The 11,371-nt window shown below is 31.5% G+C and overlaps 1 protein-coding gene across 1 annotated transcript; it reads left to right on the top strand.

The window, feature by feature from the left end:
* The first annotated feature begins 3,541 nt into the window (after positions 1-3,541).
* On the top strand, positions 3,542-10,712 carry LOC130806450 (protein NUCLEAR FUSION DEFECTIVE 4-like). Its single transcript, XM_057671533.1, has 2 exons — positions 3,542-4,089; positions 9,070-10,712. The coding sequence occupies exons 1-2, from the start codon at positions 3,717-3,719 to the stop codon at positions 10,539-10,541; spliced, it is 1,845 nt and encodes a 614-aa protein (XP_057527516.1). The 5' UTR covers positions 3,542-3,716; the 3' UTR covers positions 10,542-10,712.
* The last annotated feature ends 659 nt before the right edge of the window (positions 10,713-11,371 follow it).

The raw sequence follows: 11,371 nt of genomic DNA on the forward strand, positions 1-11,371 counted from the left end.
GACACCTCAAATAATTTAAAAGAAATTAATTGAAAATTGAGATTTATGTGTTTGTCACCCAAAGGGGTTGATGTTTGGTTATGTTACCCAAAGGGGTTAAAGTTTGGTTTGGATTATTATGATTATTGTTCCCATGGCAGTTTTGGATCATTACGGTCACCATGGGGGTATGCATACTTTAGCCTTTGGTGACCCGAACAGGACGGGCAACGTCTTAAGTCGGTGGTTGCCTTGGGATTAGCTCTCCCAAGGGTATTCCTCCAAAAATATTTGAACTTATACTTGAACGACCCGAACAGGACGGGCAACGTTACAAGTTGGAATTATCTAATAATGAATGATTTGTACTTGAACGACCCGAACAGGACGGGCAACGTTACAAGTTGGGATTAACTAATAATGAATGTATTAGAGCCTATGCATGCTAGGATAAACATATTTCTTGTATTTAACCTGATTGATATTTGTATGAAGTCTCTGACGTGTATCGGTTTGTTTCTTTGGAACCTACTGTGTGTTGTCATACGACGACTAGTAGGTTAAATGCAGGTGGGGTCTGGAGTGAGGTCTCGACTTAGAACCCGTAATCATCAAGCCTATGCTATTATCTTTTTGTATTGGATTATGGATAGAAAGAAACTCTTTACTTATGTAACAGGACATCGTGTAGTTTTTTCTTTTCGCTTCTGCTTATTTTCGATTAACTTGTCTAGAGGCCCTTAGGCTCTCAAGTTGTACGTAAGAGTTTCCGCTGACTTATTTTCTTTCACGCTAGTACTGTTTTCTGTTTTAGCTATATTTCTTTATCGACGGAACGTTGACGATCCTAGAGAAAAGTCTTCTCCGGAGTCCAAAGAGTGAACCGGAGTTTGTATTTACATATGGATTTCCGGGTCACTTAAATCGGACCGTTACAGCATGATATTGATTGTATGACTCTGATAGTAAGGTAACGTCGAACCATGGACTGGCATGTAAAATCCTGGCGTCTGTGTTAGCCGACACGTAAAATGCAGTGTCAGATACGAAGGTTTAAGAAAAACTCTTTCTGGGGAGTCTCGAGCATAACAGTATTGAGAGGAGTGACGACTCCCACGACAGTTAGGGTTTAGGACTACAGTCCTCACCTAACCAAACCCTTACATATATCAGTTTCATTATTATTGTGATCTTGTGATGTACTATGATGGTAAAGTTATGAGGCTTAATCGAACTTGATTGAATAAGCATTAAGGTTACCAAGTATTTAGTAACAGTAAAGAACTTCTGCAAGTATTGAGAATATAACTTAATGGCTTAATAAAGGTCAATAATGAGTAATAACCTTCTATATTGTGCTTGATGATTATTTTGTAAGCATGATTTAACTATCGCATCATAAGCTTGTTGAGAAAATTGTACTCGGCTTTGTCGCTAACCAATTCAATCGGCTGTCATCTGTATTATGGATGACAGTATTTTGCAGGAAAATTTAGCTCAAGTTTCGATTCAGGCCGCAACTTTAATTATTCTATCGAGGACTTAGCTGCATTGATTTTACTTGATGACTTTGATGACTATATTGTACTTATGTTTTTTTTATCGTATTTAAGCAAACCTTATGTTATAATTATTCTATCAGTTTCAGTTGTAAGATTTTTAACTTATGTTTTAAACGGTTTTAGTTTAAATGGTTTTTAGTAGTTCGGCGTTTTACACTTCCGTATTATTTATCTTAAGTATAATTATTAATGTTAATTATGTATCGAGAGTGCCGCTCCTACTACATTAGCGGCCACACATAAATTCTAATACTAATTTAGGGCCTTTGACTGCATGTGCTCATTCGAGCGCACTGCATCAGATTCTTCTGATGTTTACTGTTGCATCCTACCTGTTCAAGGCCCTCAACGCCTTGTTCAAGGTAGGCTCCTCATCTGTTCCTTTGAGAACCAACTTCATAACACTCTTTCCATCTTGATTCCCCTCATCCTCATTAACGATGTATGCTATAGAATAAACAATAATGTGATCAAATTTACCTCAAATATTGAGTGATTTGACACTTACACTAACACTCGTAAAAGTAATGATTAGTTTAGAGTATGTGTGAATACTGAGACATGTCTTATGAGAGTTGTTTCAATGCCTCTTATTATGCTTATTAATAATAGCAAAATAAAGCATAACCAACTTAAATTTCACACGAAGCATGATGGACAGATGGAGTAACTTACACCCACTATGTATTAAATACATATAACTAATAAAACCAACATCCAACTGTTAAGAACAACCCATGACTATCAAGTGTGTGTGCTCCCTAACCTAGAGCTAGCATGTGCTCCCATGGATCATGTGCTCGCTATGGTGGAGCGTGTGCTCCACCAAGTTATTGATCCCTGAAAGTATTTTGTCATGTACCCGACTATGTAAAGTAGTGCTCCACCTATCGAGTGCTGGATATACCCTTAATTTTCCGTAGTTTTGCACATCTACTATAGTCTTGGGCTATGAACACTAGTTACATTTCATTATGTGAACTCATTCCTTAGGAAATCAATCCTTGATTGATCTAATAAAGTCCTAATGCTTTGGAGTTTAACAATTAAACAATATAGTTAATCAACCTAAACACAATTGTTTATTCTTTATAGCATTCCCATGTAAATTAACATAATGGATCCTTAGAACAATTTTTTCAACCCAATAATAACAATTTAATCCAAACAAATTTTCTTGATTCTTAGAAGTTGTACAAATTAGTCAATACTTATATCAAGCTCACCATGTTGACCGCTATATAATTCCTTTAATAATAATCAAAATTGAGAATATTTGGCCCCTCATATCACCATCTCATTTACTTCTCACTTATTGACACATTGATAGTTAATTTGAGGCTCATCTAAGTTACTACTTTCTCCCTAACTCCCAACCCTACATCTTAATATGATTCACATAAACATTAAAGGAGTAATCAGTTTCATACTAGAATAAGATAAAAAATAAAAAAATAAAAATTCAAAATATGCGTATGAAAATTAGAAAAAAAATGAAACTTTCATTAAAAAATATAAGGAAATTATCAATAGTACCCTTAAATTTTGACACTTTATTAATGGTATCCCTAAGTTTTTTTTTTATTATCAACGATACTATCGTATTATTGAGCGTTTTATAACCGTAACCTTCTTTAACTTTTTCCGTTTAAAATTGTCCAAAACCGTTAACTATTTTTATGTTTTGAACTAAAAAATAAAAAAAGTTAACGAATTTGGACGAAAAATATGTAAAAAGTTCATAGTTGTAAGACGCTCAATAATATGAGGGTACCATTGATAATATAAAACTTAGGGGTACTATTAATAAAGTGTCAAAACTCAGGGGTACCATTGATAATTTTCCAAAAATATATAATAAGTTAATTTTTCAACATATATAATTAATTCAACATTAGCACTTAATTTGCTGTGAATATTCAATCTTTGTCTTACTTTACTGACAGTATATATCATTAGTAATATGACATGTTTGGGCCAATGTAAGTTAATTTTTCCAAATGAAAATTCAGCAAACTGAAAGGATTGGAAGGAGTACTAGCTTTACCAATACTACTATATATATATTTCCCTCTCTCAAGTTTAGCTACATACTCACACCCACATTTTACATCGACTCAAGTAAACTTACCTCCCCACACAGCACAAACTGCCGGCCCTCTCTTAAGTCTACTCATGGTGGGCGAAGGCGGTAACGGCTCACGACACATGGTGTCGCGAGTCGTGTCTGGGCAGTGGTTCATGGTGTTCTCTGCCCTACTAGTGTTATCTGTATCAGGGGCCACTTACATGTTTGGATCATACTCTCAAGACATCAAAGATTCCTTAGGATATGATCAAACTACCCTTAACTTACTTAGTTTTTTCAAAGATTTGGGATCCATTGCTGGGATACCTTCAGGGTTACTCATGGAAGTGACCCCACCTTGGGTTGTATTAGTTGTTGGTGCTGTCCTTAATTTCTTTGGCTACTTCATGATGTGGTTAGCTGTTACCAAACGAATTGATAGGCCTGCTGTTTGGCAAATGTGCTTGTATATTTGTGTAGGTACGTCACTTATTTCTTGCTAATAATTACACATCGTGCCGTAGAGTATGTAACATATATTGAGATTTAACCTAAAAATTTAAGTATATTTTTTTAAATTACGTGGTAAACTTGAAGGAGAGGACCTAGAAGAAAATTAAACTCGGTATCAGGGGATCTTTGAGGGTGTGCGAGGTGATCGATCGCACAGGGCCCCTCTTTCTCCCTTATATGAAAAAGTTAATCAAAAAAAGATATATGAAAGTTTATTAATAAAATAAATATATTTATCATAAATAAAACGCAAAATAAAAGTTTTGCACATGACCTCTAAATTTTTCAAGACGGCTCTAAATCAGTATGTTACCTGGAGTCGAAAAAGTGATATTTATTTCAAACTGAGATAAGTATGGGTTCTATTAAGAATTATTGTTTATTCATGGTTTTGAAATATCTTCATGTTTGCATTCTCATCCTCATATAGTTCTTTCAAAGGTACTTGATAAGGTAGCAAGGTTGGTTGTCCTATATAAGAGTAAATACCACAGTAAAAGAAACTTAATTTGACACCATAGCATGTCGATTATACTGATTGGTATTGAGAAACAAATATTGGTCCATACTTACAAAAGATGCAAAATGATTTGATTTGTTGATTGAAATAATGGTTATGAGACAGTTTTAGAGGGTGTTTGGTATAAACTTTTTTATACTAAGTAAGAGATTCAATTACCATTACTGCACATATTTGTTTGGTATGATATTAGATTAATCCAATCCCTTTCTTGAGGGTAATGGATACCCTTACTTTGTTACCACCCATTTATGTCAAGTAACAAATTCTCTTTCTATGATCAATTAAGTGTTTCCCTTATATTTTCATACCAACCACCATATAACTACAACCCATACCCTTACCCTTACTCCTCTTTATCATTTTCCTTTCCATTACATTTTATATTCTCATACCAAACACCCCTTTAGTGTTAACCAAACTTAATGTGTCACCTAGGGGTGGATGTAATAAGGTTGGTTAATATTGTCAATTGAGAGCATTTAACTTATGCATGAACTATACTTAGAAATACTAATAATATTTGTGTTCGTTAAATTGGTAGGAGATTTTCTGTGCTATAGTTTTTTAAAGGGTTCAAAAACATTTATTCATTTATTTATATTATCGACACCATTAGCTTTTTATGATCTAAATTCACCTCTGATCTCACCAAGTTATAAAAAAATGATTTAAGTAGGTCAAACATAATAATTAGCATTAGTTAATTGGTTTTTTTTAACCAAAATTATATAATCATATTTTTGACTATTTATTTAATACTAAAAATTAAATGGGCCATAACTTATAAGTTTATGTGTGAATGTTTTCATTCAATTCAAATCAAATCAAATCAAATATAATAAAATACTAATTTTTTATTGAGACCATCTCATCATAAGACGACCTTAATTGAATCAGCCTAAGCTCTTAAAAAAAATGATTGCCTTATAAAATTCAAATGTCTTTTTTTTGTATTTTTTTACTAATGGGTTATTTGTATGGGCTCATTTCACGGTGAGACGGTCTCATACAAGACTTGCTGTAAATAAAAAATAAAAATTCTTACTTGAGACCGTCTTTTGTAAAGAGGGCTTTCAAAAGCTCAGCCCAAATCTAATTATGTTAATTTTAAAAAAAAGTGGCGCGCGTGTGTGAAGTGGAATGTGACAGATCACACAATATATTTTGGGTTATAACATAATATATTTGGTGTTATAACGGCATATATTTGGGGGTTGTGACATAATTTATTTGGGCTTATAACAATATATATATATTTGAGGTTATAACATAATATATATGGGGTTATAACATAATATATATGGAGTTATAACATAATATATTGGGGTTAAAACATAATATATTTAGAGTTATAACAATATATATTTGAGGTTATAATATAATATATATGAGGTTATAACGACATATATTTGGAGAAATAACATAATATATTTGTTATTATAGAAATACTATACCCTCAAACCCAGACTATTACATATCCAACTAAATATAATATGTTATAACCCCAAATATATTATGTTATAACCACAACTATATGTTACTACAACCCCATATATATTATGTTATAACCTCAAATAAATATTATTATAACTTCAAATATATTATGTTATAACCCCAAATAAATGTTGTTATAACGCAAAATATATTATGCGACTTTTCACATTCCACTTTACACGCGTGCGTCACTTTTTTAAAAAAAATTAACATAAATTAGATTTGAATTAGTCTCTTAAAAGTTAAAAGTCGTCTTTACAAAAAATTGTTTCTCAAGAGACAGCCTTAATAAAAAAAATATGTATTTCAAGAAGCTCGAGTAGACCTACATTTATTGCTTGTACAAAATATATGTATTTAGTGATTTTTCAGTAGAGTTGATTCAGAAATCAACTATGAAGGGGGATAAGCTAAGAGGATTTCACATTCCTCATTCACAATGTGAGACAATCAATAAAAGTATTTTGGAGTCTTAGCTCCTCAACTTCCAACAAATATATCTAATAGTCTACTAAAAAATAATAAGGTTAAATTCTTAATTTAAAGATAATATCTCAAATAATATAAAATTTAAAATAGTTACAATAAAATTTAATATCATCATATTTAATATTTTGCCTGAAAGTAGGATATGGATGAGGGAAGGTGAGGAACAATTCATACCCGTACTCTCTTCACATGGAGGATTAGAGGAAAGTGATTGATTTTACCCAAAAATTAAGAGTCATACAAAAGGAAGATATGAGTGGCAACATTGTCTCAAGAGTACAACCACTAGCAGAAAAAAAAAAACACAAGCAAAAAAACTAGGTCTAACCAAAAAATAAAATAAGAAAGAATAAATAAATAAGATAAAACCACGATAAGTATACAAAGAAACAAAGCATAGCGTGTAAGAAGCAACTAGACACTAGAGTAGAGAGTAACTAAAAAAACTACTAGTAGTCTAAAAACATTTGAGGATATTTTCCATAACAAAATATTGATTCTTCGTCATCATCATATCTAGTGTATCCCGCTCATAGAAAACTATGGTTAGGGTCTAGGAAAGGATGAAAGACGGCAGCTCATACCCATAGAGGAGAGTGCGGTCAAAGAATTTCTCGACTCAAAAAAGATCTTCTAAAAGAGAAAAACCTGCGACTTACAAATAGAATACATAAATAAGAAACAAAATATTGATTGAAGTAGTAAAAAAATTTGATGTTTCTTATACAATTATTTTGTGAATTGGTAACAAGATACATAAATAAGGAAGATATTAAAGTTAAAATTAAATGATCTGTTTTTATCAATCTCAAATTAGCAAACTTTTTATTTTTGTCTGTCTGTTGAACATTTCAATATTTTTGTTTATGAAAATGTCACCACTTATTTTGAAAAAAAAAAAATTTCATCCATGCATTCTCTTTCTCATTTAACATGATCAATACAATCTTTTATTCATTATTCATTGTATTTCTCCCATTTTACTTTATACCATTTTTTATTATTTAATTTTTGTTTCACTGATGCTGCACCATTTTCTTTTGGTCTTATTTTTATTTTTTATTATCATCCAAAAATTTATAATCTCTCTTAACCCCTCATTTCTATTCTCTATTTGTTTTTTATTTTATTCTCCAATCTAATTTTTTTTACTAAATTTCACTCATTTCTGCTCTCTTAACCACTTATGTCTATATCATTATTTATTGTCAATTTGCAAATGATTTCAGATAGGATTAGGAGTATGAAATAAGACAATTTATTCAATAAAAATCCTGTATAAAATTAATTCACGTTAAAATATTATGCATATTTCCATTTAAAAAAATCAAATAAATTAAGCAGACAAAATGTTAATATTAAAAAAATTAAATAATTAATTTTTATTGTAAACTAATCTATACAAAACTTATTCATTAAATGAGTATATTGTAACCAATGGAGATGCAGGCTGTTAGCTTCACGACTTAAATCACTTTTTATTACTTATCTTATTATCTTTACAAAAGAAGGATTACCAACGAAAATTTAATATCTGATGTGATTCCTAAAGACAATGTCGGCCCATATTAATCCACTAATATCTAACTTCATTTATTGCCAACGATTATTTTTTAGTCAATATAAAGGATAATTCCACGTATGAAATAGTCATAATATCATTTATTTTGTCTGAACTATTGCGTGTAATTCACAAATAAGATTTTGTTTAATTCGTCTTAACATATATTTAAATTTTCCTCTTATTTTGTAATACACGCTTGTCTCTAGGGTTCTTCAAAAATTTCAAAAAATTTTGTCTAGGATTTTTAATATAGTAATATTTACAATTTTCAACTATAATTAAGTTTCATATATTGTTAATTAGATTAAATTTTTGAATATACAACCATATAATTTTTTGAAAAACTTCAAAAAATGAGCTTAACTAAAATAACAAGCCGAAGTGAGCTTTAATATTTATATGTAAAAAAATCACATATTTTTTAAAAAGCCCCCCAAAAAAAATTTTAACCGGATATTTGGTATCCAATCCAAATTATATCGGATTTCGGATTGGAACCAAATCATAATTCTTACTATCCAAAAAACCGAATATTCGGAACCAATTCGATTTGATATCCAATTTTGAATATCTTTTATTGTGCTTTATTCCTGGTCGCTGTAAATAACTTTTATTGTGCTTATTAAATTATAAAAATTAATATTGTAATGATTGAGGCCTCTAGATATGTTTATCAACTTAAGTTTTTAGTTGAATTGGTTTTTTGACATGCTATTAGATGCCGAGTCTGATAATTAAGACCCCTAAATATGTTACATACTCTAACACATTTATTACAATTGAATCACTTTACTAAATCTAGTAAATAGCTTATTTATTTTAATTTTAAATTTGGTAATCTAAAATCTAAAATGATATTGTAATGATTGCAATACAGGTGCAAATTCCCAAGCATTTTCAAACACAGGTGCACTTGTTACCGTTGTAAAGAACTTTCCAGAAAGTCGAGGAGTTGTTTTAGGCCTATTGAAAGGTTTTGTTGGTCTAAGTGGTGCAATAATAACCCAAATCTATCATGCCTTATATGGTGCCCCTAAATCAAATAAGGCACTTATTCTTCTAATTGGTTGGCTACCCGCCGTTATATCCTTCGCATTCTTAAGAACTATTCGAATGATGAAAGTTGTTAAACAAAAAAATGAACTCAAAGTCATCTATGAGCTTCTTTATTTTTCCCTTGGCCTCGCCGGTTTTCTTATGGTTATGATTTTACTTCAGAAGACAACGCATTTTACTCGAGGCGAGTACATAGCCAGCGGTGTTGTGGTAACTTTACTACTCCTTTTACCTCTTTATACAGTAACTAAAGAAGAATACCGGCTAGTGAAACAGAAAAACCGTGATTTGGGGGGTTTTTCTAATAACGTTAACATTGTGGTGAATAATGATGAGGGTAACCAACCCAACGATCTGTATGACTTGCAATCCACGCCTAAACCTGTCTTGTCTAGCCCATTAACCGTGTCTAATAGTAAGGAAAGTCAAGTTCTGAATAACGTTACCAAATCATTAAAGGTTAAACCAAGAGAAGTAGATGGTTGTTTTGAAAATATTTTCCGGGCACCTGATCGAGGAGATGATTACACGATATTGCAAGCACTTTTCAATATAGATATGCTTATTTTATTCATCACTATAACTAGCGGAGTTGGTGGTGCGTTGACTGCAATCGACAATTTAGGTCAAATCGGAGCATCACTCGGATACCCAGCTAAGAGCATAGACACATTTGTCTCTCTAACTAGTATATTGAACTATTTGGGTCGGGTCGTCGCCGGAGTTTACTCTGAAAAGTTGTTAAAAAAGTACAAGCTTCCAAGACCTCTTTTTCTCACATCCATGTTATTGCTCGCTTGTGTGGGCCACCTTCTAATAGCTTTGAATGTACCTAATGGGCTTTATGTAGCAACTGTTGTTATTGGGTTTGCTTATGGGGCCCAATGGCCTTTACTCTTCAGCATAATATCCGAGTTATATGGGCTTAAATACTACTCAACTTTATACAATTTTGGGACTATTGCAAGCCCAGTTGGGGGTTACATTCTTAATGTGAGACTAACGGGCTATTTATATGATAAAGAAGCTGAAAGACAATTGATAGATTCTGGCAGGAACAGGAGAACAAATGAAGAGCTAAATTGTGTGGGACCCAAATGTTTTCGTTTGTCATTTCTTATAATTACGGCTGCAACACTTTTTAGTATGTTTATTTCATTGATTTTAGTAGTTAGAACTAGAAAGTTTTATCAAGGTGATATTTATAAAAGGTTTAGGGAAGATGAAAAAGTTGTTGAGACTGAGATGGTTGATGGTACTCCAAATCAAGAGAATAAGATCGAAACTCATTAGTAACAATGTCATGTTTTTTATGTTTATAGATTGGCGGAGTCTATATGTAGACTCGATCTTATGGCCTATGTATAATGTTGTAACGTACTCCCTTGTACCTTCTATAGTATACAATACTTATTGATTTAACAAGCTATTATAGTATTACATATATTGATTAAGTATTGAAAATTCTTAGAGACGAAGGAAGTGATAATGATATTCCGTATAAGATTTAACCATGTGTATGGATGATTAGTATTTCCTTGTATATTTGTATTGAACTATAAAAATAATTTTGTGATCGCTTTTTTAATCTGTAGGCATAATTTTAATTGTTACACTGTTGTTTAGTTTTTGTTAAGTTAAACCTTCCTTATCCCTTTAAATTTACTATATGACACAAGTTGAATTTATAATTTTGTGAATATATTATAGCAAATTTAAAAAGATAAACAAATATATTTATTCCACCAATCATATCAAATACAAATTACACTTTGGTGAGTAAGACAAACTTTCTAAGGACCCTTTGGCATCACTAAAGGGGTTACTTGATAAGTACATATATATGATTTTCTTTCCCCCAATAATGTGCTTAATTGGAATGTTTACAAGCTAGTTTGGGTTAGTGTTACTTTCCATGAATTTACTCATTTAATTAAAATTGAGTATGACTTGATTCGATCCGACCCACATTTTTATAAAAATTAAGTCATATCGTCAAGATGTTTACATATATACAAGAATCGTAATTTACCTTGCCTAAGATATCATGCTTGAAATTCGTTCAAATACCTAACGGCCCGTTTAGTTAGTGGTACTAAATGACAGTAATGAGAATGTTTTAT

Source organism: Amaranthus tricolor, chromosome 2 (genome assembly GCF_026212465.1).
Source record: "Amaranthus tricolor cultivar Red isolate AtriRed21 chromosome 2, ASM2621246v1, whole genome shotgun sequence".
Taxonomy (NCBI): Eukaryota; Viridiplantae; Streptophyta; class Magnoliopsida; order Caryophyllales; family Amaranthaceae; genus Amaranthus; species Amaranthus tricolor.

Coding starts and splice junctions, on each gene's coding strand:
- LOC130806450 (XM_057671533.1), top strand. CDS start 3,717: ATGGTGGGCGAAGGCGGTAACGGCTCACGACACATGGTGTCGCGAGTC. Junction 4,090..9,069: donor GTGCTTGTATATTTGTGTAG/GTACGTCACTTA, acceptor ATTGCAATACAG/GTGCAAATTCCCAAGCATTT.